The 13,168-nt window shown below is 28.7% G+C and overlaps 1 protein-coding gene across 1 annotated transcript in view; it reads right to left on the bottom strand.

Moving 5' to 3' along the window:
• The window catches only part of LOC111629646 (cysteine-rich with EGF-like domain protein 1), a 31,835-nt gene extending 30,684 nt beyond the window's left edge, over positions 1 to 1,151 (bottom strand). The window contains exons 1-2 of the mRNA XM_023373531.1: positions 1,091 to 1,151; positions 189 to 392 (exon numbers count right to left, since the gene is read on the bottom strand). Coding sequence (XP_023229299.1) covers positions 189 to 351 — 163 coding nt within the window. The 5' untranslated portion in view covers positions 352 to 392; positions 1,091 to 1,151. The remainder of the gene's footprint in view (positions 1 to 188; positions 393 to 1,090) is intronic.
• Between the last annotated feature and the right edge of the window lie 12,017 nt (positions 1,152 to 13,168).

Below are 13,168 nucleotides of genomic sequence, written 5' to 3'. Positions count from 1 at the left end.
ACTGCTCATTACTAATGGGCCATTTTTTGTTTTATATCTCTAGCTGTATAATGTCTATAAAGAAATTATTGGGCTGGAGCCTCAAATATACTATTAGGTTTGGCTGTATTTATAAAAATTTTGCTTAAATAATGAAATTTTCTAGAAGTAAAATTAATCTAGTTTAATTTTTTAATTGATTAACTTACCTGTTATTTTAATTTCTTTTTGAATATCTTCAAATTTGACGGCACATTCACACTTAAATATAATCATGCTAACAATAAATAAACAAAGTATTATTAAATGTTCAAATGGAGCAGTGAGAAAATCTATTTTTTGAGATTTTCTTCTTGTCTTCGTCCACATCATCTTATATTTTCCAGAAGAATTAATTTACGAAGAGTCCATAACTAGAAAAATATATTAAAAATTCGAAAATTAATATGGCAGCAATGGATCCATTCATTAATTACGTGTACAGTTTAAATTGGAAAGCTCTAAAAATGCGTCATTGCACGCGATGGGGGAGAGAGGGGTCGGGATTGTGACTTTTCAGTATTGTTAGTGGCATACGAATTTGTTTCTTAAGTTAAAAAGACACCTGAAATATTTGAAGAACTTTTTAAAGTAATTTCTTCAGTGTCAGGGGGGTCCGTGAACTGTTATACACCGTAATTAAAGAGGATTTTTGTCAAAATTTCAATGTGTACAACAGGGAGGGAGGTTCAACAGTGACTCAAAATTTATACACGTAATTAATAGACGATTCCCAATGATACATATATATATGCTTTAGATACAACTACGGTACTTATCATGATAATTTTTGAGATAAATTATTAAAATTTTAATAAAATTTTGTTATGAATTATGTAATTTATTCATATAAAATCGTAAAACTTTCCCACAAAAAGTTGAAGTTTATATAACTACTCGGGCTAATTTCCTAAGGGAATTGAACTTAAATAAGTTATATTTGTTTAAAAATGCAAAATTTATTTACATTATATCAAGTTATACATTCAAAACAATAGTAAAAGATATAGGACACACGCGAGAATTACCAAAAATATTCTATAACCAAATTATATCGAATCAGTTCAATCACCTTTACTTGGTTAATTCTGTTGTATGCGACAATGTCGGATAAACAGGAAAGTATAGTTCTTCTCTGTATAAATATACAAAAACAACATCTAATTAACCTTATTCTGTCGTAAATAATTAATATTAAAGTAAAGAAAGGTAAGAAAAAAAATGAAAATGCATTAAGTAAATATTAATACAAAAAAAAAAGAAAAAGAAATCATGGCCCATTTTCTAATTTAAGTGCATATTCGTGACTTATTTACTTTCCAATGTATAAATCGTGTTATATGTTACCATTTTAATGGGCTAACGAAATATTTGACGTGTCTACCAAAGATTTATATCTTTATAAATACTTTTTTCGTGTTATTTTCGATCAATATATTTTATTTTTTTTTATTTTTTTTTAATTATTTAAAGATTTTAAAGGTAAATTTACCTTATACACGTCTACCTTAATACTCTACAGGCTACAGTTTTAGCATGTAAAACATAAATATTGATGTGTATATATTGTGGTTAGTTTCGTTTGTTTATGTTTAAAAGAATTTAATCAATATTAGTATTTTTTTTAATATATTTTTCACAATTTATGTGGCATTTCTCATAAAAGATTATGCCAAACGAAAATTGTAATCGATATTTATCGAATTATCTGCGAGAGACGTAGCATCTCCTATTATATAAATCATAATACTTCTATGTGGAAAACATGCAATGTCAATTAAAAATATTGTGCCAGTGTGAATGGGTTTTATCAATTGATCTCGTGGAAAAAATAATACACGAAAGACCTTCACATTGGTAAATCGAAAACAAATGACATTTGTCAGTTGTTATATTTTATATACTGTATATTGTTGGCCTTATTTTAAAATTGCTTAAAATGTGGGTTAGATTATAGTTACTACTTATGATTTAAATGTATTTTTAAGTGCTTATCTTTGTCATACAAGGTGTCCTATAAGTCTGGAACCGTATAAGTTATGTTGATCTTTATTTTATTTATTATTTTGTAGGTAAAGCATGGCGATGAGTCAGAAGTTATTTTAAAAGGTGTGAACCCAAGGTCATCCTGATGTTGCTGAAGAGTTTAATAGATTATCACCAATGACACGCAGCACTTCCCCACAAAGACCACCTCTAAATAATGGTTATTTTTCCAGGAATTTATACGAAATAACCTTCTATATTTTACGTTCAATATAGTTTACATATAAAAACAATATTTCTAGTTTTTATAATAGAGAAGTTTAAATAAATTTTCTACACTTTGTTTTCCACCGTTCTATTTAATATTTTATATATCCTTAAATATAGATTTGAAGCATAAATTCTTACTAAAGTAATCATCCAAAGATGGATAATATATAAAAAAAAGTAAGAAGAGATGTTTCTTAGGATTAACATAAGAAAGGATCGTATGCATAATTTATGAATAAGAGATCGCATCAAACGTTGCTGCCAGAACGAAAACTTTAAAGTTGACAGATCATGTGCATAAGAAAGAGACGGCAGATTGTTAAATTAAGTATTAAAATGGATCTCAGAAGATAAGAAAGAATAGGGAAAAAGATCACTGCGGAAGATGGGAAGAGGAAGATAGGAATTTTGTTAGCATTACTTGGAAAAATAAGATGGAATAGAAGAAACATAGAAAGATTTTTATCGTGAGCTGAATTGAAAATGATATATATTATTTATATTCACCATTAAGTATGATTTCTATTGAAAAATAAATAACGTTAAGCATTTTCTGCTTCTCTTATCAATGAAATACGTATGTAATTCTTTCTTTCTCTTCCTAATTAAACATCTCATCATTGTTACCTTTCTATATATATATATAGAATATCTCTCTGTTTGTTCACTATAAACAAGTATAAACTTCTAAACCTTTTGACCGATCTGCACCAAATTTTTCACAGTTAATCTCTAGCACCATGCGGAAAATATACTACCATAAAACTCAAAAATACCACTCCTCCTCTTTCGTTTTATCCCGCTGATACTTCGTGATACAAGTAAACATGGTATGCTAAAATAAACGTTTAATATGGCTTTTATTTTAATACTTCTCTTTATTACTTTTCACCTGAGCATATTTGCTTTTTTTGTTTATTCAATTACATAATTAAATAACAAATAAAATTACGATTTACGTTAAATTATTTTGCTAGATAATTACATATAAATAAATTGAATTATTCAATCTACAACAATTACAATTAATTATAAATCTAATAGGAAATAATCCTGTACAATATCAATATATAATATCGATATTGTACAGGATTATTTATTAATATTAAATGATTTAAATATGAAAATAGTTTTCTTATAAAAAATTAAAGTTCAAAAACTGTACTTCGTATGAATCATTCATATTATAATCAAATTTTAAAATGATTTTTATATAGAAATAAGTTAGATTTTTATATAAAAAAAAAGCTTTTTTAAAATCGAAACAAGCGATTAAATATATTTTCTGCATCCTAGCAACTAAACAATGGATCGTTTCTTTATTTATACAAACTCCGCATATAAACAATATAAAATTATTGTTTTTTTTAAATATTTTACTATTATTTTTAAACATTTATATAGAAAATTATTCTCCTAGATTATAATAACTTATAATTTTATGAGTCAGTAGTTTATATAGTCATGTATAGCGTATAAAATAAAATATAATATCGATCAACGTTAGACAATCTCACGAAAAGTGGGTGGGTTTATTCGTTTAGAAACCTTGACAATAATCGATTATAAACACTACAACATCAGATTTTTCTAGATTTATATATAAAAACATTCGCATTTCGTGATTAAAAATGCCCTATATATCCACACACATCCTACTGTTTGGACAATTATCAAATATGTTATAATACGAACAATTTACTATAAAAACTAATATATTTTAAAGCTATAAAATTACTTTTATACATAATAAACCTAAGCAATAACGAAACAAAATTTGGCATCCTAAAATTAACTAGTCATTAAATTGGATAATATTTCGCAAAAAAAAAGCTTTAAATTAATAAAGATTAACGTAGCGTAACATATAAATAGACTTAAAATAAATTTTATTACTATTTTATTAGATATATTAAGTTTTAAAATCAATATCATAACTTGGAAAAATTCAATTATTGATTTGCCCCTAAATAAACGTAAGTTAACTTCACTGTATAACACTAATCACTAAGGAAAAGGATCATTTACAGGGGCAACAAAACTTTTCCCATTTAAGTACTGTACAGAAGGTCTCTTATTATTCAAGATATTAAATTAATTATTTAAACTTTTAATATTTATTCTTTATATCTATATTTAAAAAAACGAAATTTATTCTTACCGTTTTATAAGAATAAAATTTCAAGCTTTTTTGAGTTGAATTCGAGAGGAAATATACGTCTGATAAGTACGATAAGTATAGTTATGTGAAAGTCAATGACGTATTTCGTGCTTCGTCAAACGGAACTAAAACGATGGTTCAGTGATTAGGTCATTGAACTTCATAGAAGAATATTAAAATTATGTAAGCATCACTTATTAAAGATAATATTTTAATAAAGGCGATTCTTACTTGCTTGAAAAAAAAGAAGAAGAAGAAGAAGAAAAGATTTTACGGGATTAAAAGCATTACTATTTACTCGTATAAAGTTTATAAATTAAATGATTTTTCTTTTGTCAAATATTTATTTTGTATTTTTAAACAGGAAACTCTTATATGATTAAAAGTTTTAAAATATATTTACCAAGACGACAGATCAACACAACCGCATTGTTGTTCTATTATTTTTTCCTTAACGACAGAAAGCGTGTTTTAAAACCTACATCAACTTGCACGCGATGGTTATAAACGTAACTTACTTACTAATCTCAATTTAATTTTTTTTTCAATTACTACTCCTTTATACATTTTTAATATATAATTAATTCAATTTCACTTAAAAATATAAGTTAATTATTATTGTTGATTTAATATATGCAGTATAATGGTTATATTTTTCAACTGCACGTTGTTTTTTAATTAACAATAATCATAAAAAAATTGAATTGAATAGAGTCAAAACTCCGAGCTGAAGAGAGTCAAAGTTTATAGTTCATTAGTTCAAAAAATCACAGTTCAATGGAGTCGATACTTACTGAGAGATCAAGAATTTTTCGGGGATAGTCTGTCTCGGGCCCCGTGCCTTATCACTCGGTCCCCCCTTTAAGGACCTGGCTAAACCCATAATAGGTTCACTAAAAGAAAGGCCCCCACAGGGCGGAGCATTGAAAATTAAAGCATGTCGTTCTATTGTGGATCCGAGGAAAGGTCGTCTTGTTACCCACAGAGCGGAAAGAGTTAAAGAAAAAGCCTGTCACTTTATTGTGGACTTGAGAAAAGATGTTTTTTAGTGTTCATAAACAAAAACAAAAGCTTACTAGAGCCAAAAAAAATAGAAGAACGTAATAATATCGAGTCACAGACGTGTGTTACTAATCTCGAAGTATAGCATCATTGGAATAAATGATAAACATCATAACAATTTAGGATTTCCTTCAATAATGTCTACAAATCTCGTTAATAAATAACAATGTCAAAGATAATATTTGTTATTTGTACAGTACATATCGTGTAACAATTTTTTCTTTCTTATAGAAAAACCAACACAATTATCATTATTTGAATACAATTTTTTCTCCTTTAAATCCGTAATAATTGGATATTATTTAGGTAATTTAATTAATGTAATGTAGTAAGAAGTAAATTATGTTTAAGAGAAAAGATATATTAATAAAAAATAATAAATAATATTATATATATACAGTAATCAGTAGTTTATATAAGCATCATCGTAATAGGACATTGGAAATTGGAGCATTGGAATTCTCTTGTAAGTTAATATGAATATATTTCAAAAACAAAATATATTTTTAAAATATTTTATTTATTTATTCGTTTTTAATTTGTCATTAAAAGGGACAAATTTTCCTTCTGCTCGTCTATATACATATATGACATATAAACACACTTTAAACATTAAATATGAATGAATAAGTTAATAAAATTATATAGAATGTATGCATAAATCTTATGCATAAACGATAATTTATAATAATAAAGTGCTCTTACAGTTCTGGGGCAACCGGGATCGAATCCGAGCTGGCGAAAAACCTTAGGAATCTTTCATCCCGGATCTGTCAGACCCTTTTCCTCACTAACTAGTGGTTCCATTGTGGCCCGACTGAACCCTTAACGGGTATGGATAATGGCATTTTACATTCTTTTTCGCTCTTTGGGCACAAAGGCCTTTTTTTTATGCCCATCGTGTATTTGTCCAGGCCCACAATAGTGTAGTAGAATAGTGAGAGCCGCCGAAAAATTCCTGAAGTAACAATGGGCATGGAAAAAGATCCTCTTTGTCCTCACAGAAAGGGTCAAAAAAAATTAATAAAAACAGTGTTGAAATTCTTTAAATTCGAATTATTATTAATTCTTTATTAACTACCTCTTTATTCGGCTATTCACACTTAAATAGGAGCTAAATAATTCAATTCTTTTTAACACGTTAATTAAACAAAAACAAAATATGCATACCGGAAAAACTTAAAAATTCTAAACAAGAGCAGTAATAACGTTGCAATTTCATTAAAATTTTTCTTTCTTCTTTCTTCTTTTATTCGAAATTACTTTGCTAATTACTTTAAAACAAAATTAACTAATACTAACCACATTCTAATTTATAGATTAATTAATTTAACCAAAGTATGAATAATAATAATACAAGTCAATGGACTTGAACGTAACCTGTTGTAAAGTTGAACAACATTAACCTGGTCGTCCTTGAAAAGTGAAATTACTCTAACAGACCCATTTTTTTTTCTTTTTTTTCTGTGTTATTTTTCTACAAGAGAAGATAATCTTTCTATGAAACCATATATATATATATATATATGCCTACGGGTGTCAATCAATGTAATGTATTGTATACAAGGTGAATGGCCGTCTAAACAACAACTAATTCCGAAACCACTTTTACTTGTAATTCTCTCTCTTGAACCGGAAATAATTAATTATATTCTTTACATTGATGTCATTCTCCGAGCGTACCGTATAAATTATAATTATATATAATTTATATCTTAGTTTCTAGGCCTTTATTACACCACGCTTTCGCTAATCCAGAGAAGGAGGTTGACGGAGCGTCGGATAACCGAGAGGAGACGGGACTAAAACCTATCCAAAACTAACAAATCACTTGAAACTTTAGGGTAGGGATTTTTTTTTTGGAGACGTATTGTGAATTTGTATAGCGATACAGTAAATATTTAATTCTTTATTAAGAGATTATTAAGAGATAAGCGTATAAGGGTGGTGCCGGATTATCGAGATTGGTCTGTATTTAAGCCTTTATGTAATCGTTGCTTCACAGCATGTTTTTTTTAAGTAAAAAAAATATATATGTATTTGCTTATATTTATTGATAGAACGATCTCATTATCTCTCCATTGTCGTAGTTTATAGACAGCCATTGTAATTTATGTATTAGATTAAAAGCTATTATGTTTTCTGCTGATATAATGAATTGGGAGGAAATTTATTATATTGCAAGTTATAATAAATTACTCTGTATGACAATTATTAGAATCGGGGTTATAATAATTTCCTTCCTTTGTCCGGGGAGATCTGAGGAAAATTGAAATTCCAGCAGGATGCTTCAAAATCCGGAAATGACGTCGACGGTATTTCTAGCGGATTCTTCTCAGTTTTAGCAATACATGAATTGAAATTTCCGTAATAAACAACACCGCATATTAAATATAAAGAAAAAGCCGCTGTTTGTCCGTCTGTCTGTCGACTAATTGGTTTATTTAACTAGAAATTTACGCCGTTACCATTCCTCCAACGTACTTTTTAGGAATAAAATAAAGCGATTTTTGCCTTAAATGACATAACTAGAACGGCTTTAAAGACTATTTTATAGGTTAATAATTATAATTATTGATAAAAAAAAATAATAATATTTATTTTGATCTCATATAGGACCTATTGTACTGATTTGTTTGAGAGGCAGCACAATAAGAGTTTGACATTACGCAAGTGAATAAACGTTATTTTTTGTTTATTTTAAAGTAGTTTTTAAAAGCAATTTATACGAAGGAAAGCAACTTTATTCTCCAAATAAGGTAATTCGAAGCATCTTAATTATAGAGCAAAGGCCCATCATTAAAATAATACTCATTCTAGATACAGTAGATCCAATGGAGAATGAGGATTACTCATAACGAGTATAAGAAAAAAAAATGAGGTCAATGAATTGAGGTTTTTGTCATCGATCTAATATAATTTAGAGTAGATCAACAAATATTTAGATCAAAATCTGGATTTCTAATTTAATTTCTATGCTAAAAATCGTATTTTTACACAATACTTCGTGCTTTCGTGCTTTAAATTGTAAATTTTAATGATCTCCTTTTTTTACTCTAATTAATTAAATTTTTAAAGTTCTTTCTTGGTGTTAAATTTATGAATTTTAAAAGAAAAACTAGTTTAGAAAGTTGTCATCGTTGTTGATGGAATTTTCCGGCATTCTTTATTTATTTTTATCCTTTTAAGTCTTCAGATTGGTTAGGGAGATATTAAAAAGATTGGGCTATATCTCTCGAACTAAAAGTCCGATTTTCCTGAAAATTTCTAGAAACATTTCTCCCTAATATGCAAATAAATCTGCAAAATTTCAGAAAATTTCGACAAAAGGCACGGGAGTTATTAAGCTTTAAAATTGGGGAATAAAATCGTGTTTCCCACATACAATACAATATAGAAAAATCCTTCCAAATATTTNCCCCAAACTGTAGCCCCTGTGCGAACAATAAAGTCAAAGGAACCATACCCCTACTCGCGATCCTTCGCGAGATATAAGCCCCTGAAATAATAAATTCCTATTACAAATATACTGAATTATTTATATTGTTATATTGACCAAATAATAATTTATGGGCCAAATGAATAATAATAATTCATATTGTTAATTTAAATAAGAATTAAAATTGTTAATTTGAATGTTTGAAATATGACACACGATAGGGGCGCCTCTAGTGTCCGTTATCAAACGGTTACGGGACAGACGGACACTTTGAATGGGTTATATATATAGATCCCTCCAAATATTTTGCATTTTTCGAGGTCCCCCGAATCCAAAAATGTGAAAATATTAAGGGAGATTTTTTCATCGATTGCCATACAGTTAAATAACTAGCTAGGAAAGTAAAAATCGAATTTGAATAGGGAAACATAGGGAGAGTCATAAGAAAATGGCGATTGTTTTGTTGTCTTTTTATGATTAAGACGAAATAAAGATAAACGATTCTTTCGATAAATTGAATTATACATTCTCCTTTCGCCAAAGAAATTCGCAATTAAGAGGGTTTTTTTCCCCCTCCTCCTTCTCCTCCTCCTTCTCCTCCTCCTCCTCTCTCCCTACTTTCGAAGTCCAATCTTTACTAAACGATAAATCTTATTTTAAATTTAGACAGACTAATGTATTATTGATGATTGGAAAAGAATATAGTTTTACACTCGACTCGATCGTTAAATGATTCTCCTTTACTCGAGAAAAATCATAGAATTTTAAAGAATGGAGAGAAATAACAGGAACAAATGATGCTTCTATCTTCTATCGAATGTATCTTCTCCATTATCCACGACAACTTCTTTGTTTATTGTACAATTTCGGCTCTAAATTACACATTCAATTATTGAGCATCAATACCTGAAGAGGCCCAAACAACTATCTTCATTAAAGTATCCGTCTTATTTAAATCATTAAAATATATATATTTTTTAATATATAATTATTGTGTAGATTCGTCTTACGTTTAATTGTACAATTCTTTGTTGTGACATCACGATTTTTCTATTTATTTCTCGTCTTTTCCATTAACAATACTTGGCATTACGACCTTAACTCGTGACCTTTATTACGACATAAGTAAATATATATACGACGTCATTATGAAGATATTTAAGGTCAATCGAAAAAATTACTTTTATAAATAATTCTTTACGTTATTAATCATCGTGTAAGAGTGTGATTATAATTTTCTTTCATCATCATTATTAATTTTTTAAGCTAAACAATAGAGAGTTAATGACGTTAAATGGCGATTATGACGTCAGACTACCGCCGTTGAGGACCCGGTATTTGGGTAGTCAAAAACTCTTCTGGGGCCAAGTTTGCGGAGAATTAAAATCTTCCTGGGGCTCTAGACACAGAAGATTACGACCCCTCTATAAGAGAGTTTTATGGAATTTTTTACTTGATTCTTGGGGCAAGTACCCCCTTCTTTTTTCCTATTTGGGGCCCCCCGAAAGCCTCTAGACACGGGGTAATCCGGCATTGAGCCCTATCTCTCTCTCACACAGACATCGTGAGCATAGCCTAACTCATGACAGGTATAATTCAAAAAAATCCTATTTTAAAAAGTATATATATTTTATTATTCAAAACATACAAAAAAAAAATAAAATTTATACAAAACTAGTAAATATATAAATATTTGAGAGGGAGAACCGAAGCATAAAATCTTACAAAAACAATAAAAAATTCAAAGGAAAATCCAATGACAGAATTTTTAACAATAAAAATCTGATTATTCCTACAGAAATAACTTAGAAAAAAAAAAAGAAAAAATAAATATTAAATTTTGATATTTATTTTTGTATTAATCGTTATTTAATTTACTAGTTCAACGGACTGAAAGTAAATATATTTTAATTTCGAATATTTATATATACTTAAATACACGAGATAACATAGAAAAATTCATTTCGATTCTATCCTCAATAATCACTTTACTTGATGCTAAATCGCCAGAGGAGAAAGATGTTCACAAATCTCTTTAGTAAACAAACAACTTTCTGGCATGAATTTTAATATATAAATATATAAATAGAGAAAATGGAATAAAATAAATATTATAATAAAGTCTCTCTCTTTTTTTTTTTCTTTTGAATAAGTAAAAGTACTTATATTCTTCGTTATAATAATCAAACCAATCCCTGTTTTAATCGTATTCAAATCCATCTTCTAGTGTAAAAAAAGGATACTAGAGCCACCCTCTTATAGCGCTTCGCTGAAATATCTTTAAATATTAAATAGAAAATGCCTCGATTTTTACGATTTTGCATTGTAAAAGGTCGTTATCGCCTAATAGCAAGTGACTTTCAAACTTCAAGCTTGTGTGTCTGTCTGTCTGTACTTTTAGATGTAGTCCTCGTTGTTTTACGTAATTCTAATTGTTCCAATTCCTTCGGTTTAGCGCTACTTTCGTGATTTAATGCCAATTTCGGAGGCGCTACATCGAGGTTTTTTTCACTATTAAGTAAAGAAAGGATTCTGCAAGTTTAAGAGCCTCGAACAAAGGTGGCCCAAAAGTCGGTTAACCGTCGTAAAGTCAGTTTTTTTTTTTTAAATTTAAATACTTTATTTTTTTTAAATCGTGTTTTAACAATTTTGTATAGGAAAATATGTCGTTCTAAATCCATATTCACAACATTATTTCGAAATATTAAAAAGAAAAAAAGAAACCCCAAACATTGTTAACTGACTTTTGGACCACCCTGCGATTTTAGTTTAGTATTTATCTAGGTATTATATAATATCGGATATTGATAAAGTCTTTACTTATATTTAAAAAAAAAAGGGCCTCACAAGAAAGGCCTGGAGAGATATAAAACTGTAAGTGTTATTAATGAATTAGCTGGATTTATTTAAAGAAAGAGAAAAAAAAATGTTGCTAATTGGGCTACAATTTTTAGATTGTAAACGTGTACAGTACTGTACATTCCCACAGTCGTCCGTCTGTACGTCTATCCGTTATCTGGAGAACTGAGTTAGATAAAAATCGAGACCAGATATGGGCCAAAGCTCCTGATTAACTATACACGAATTTCCTGTCTGGACCGGAAGTCACGTGTTTTCTTTAATTAAAATATGATTAAAAATTGCACCCCGAATATTGTGACGACGTCACAATAATATACATTCGATTATTATTATCATTTTTTTTTAAATCTTAATCTATTAAAATGAAAGTTAACTTCATTATAATTATTTAACGTAGACTTTAATCACTTAAAAAAATCTATTTTAATTAATTTTTAATTGTTTAATTACTGGAATAAGTTTAAAACTGTCGTTTAAAAGTTAGATATCGATTCTAACAAGCTAATTTTTTCCTTTTTTTTTTTTTTTAATGTAATTGCAACGTGTACGTGATATAAAATTCCGAGTAAAGAGTAGAGAACAATGAAAAAAAGAGAGAAATAAATAAAATATAAGGGAAACTAATCACAATCATTAAATATCCATTTTATAATTTCAGCTCCAATAGAAATAAATTGTAAGTGAATTTAATTTATTTTCAATTACCTTAAAAGTCTACAAAATCTCTTTTCTAATTGCTCGAGAATTGAGTTATTTGTAAATTTAATTAAAATCAATGCCTCTTTTCGTCTGATATTACTTTTTTCTCTTTATTTACTTTCCACGAGACACTTTGCAGCGAAACCTGTCCATAACGGAAACCTGCCTAAACCGATAAAATCTTCGGAAAGGAGCGATTTTATATGTTAAAAAGGAAAAAAATTTGTGCAAAACGGAAGCCTGCCAAACTGGAACTGTGTAAACCGGCATTACACAGTACCATTCGGGTACTGTGTAATGTCGGTTTACACAGGTTTTGTTGTACTCGATGCTTGTTTTCTGTTTATAATTCATATTAACCTGTCCAAAACGGGAATCTGCCCTAAACGGGGAAAGGAGCGATTTTCTATGTTAAAAAGGAAAAAAAACCTGTGCAAAACGGAAGCCTGCCAAACTGGAAAAAAACATTCGGGTACTGTGTAATGCCGGTTTACACAGGTTTTGTTGTACTCGGTGCTTGTTTTCTGTTGTTTATGATTCATATTAAAACCTGTCCAAAACGGAAATCTGCCCTAAACGGGGAAAGGAGCGATTTTCTATGTTAAAAAGGAAAAAAACCTGTGCAAAACGGAAGCCTGCCAAACTGGAAAAAACATTCGGGTACTGTGTAA

This window comes from Centruroides sculpturatus, unplaced genomic scaffold, assembly GCF_000671375.1.
Source record: "Centruroides sculpturatus isolate CEXI.00-Female unplaced genomic scaffold, Cexi_2.0 scaffold640, whole genome shotgun sequence".
In the NCBI taxonomy this organism is placed as follows: Eukaryota; Metazoa; Arthropoda; class Arachnida; order Scorpiones; family Buthidae; genus Centruroides; species Centruroides sculpturatus.
This window is presented reverse-complemented; position numbering and strand designations above follow the sequence as displayed.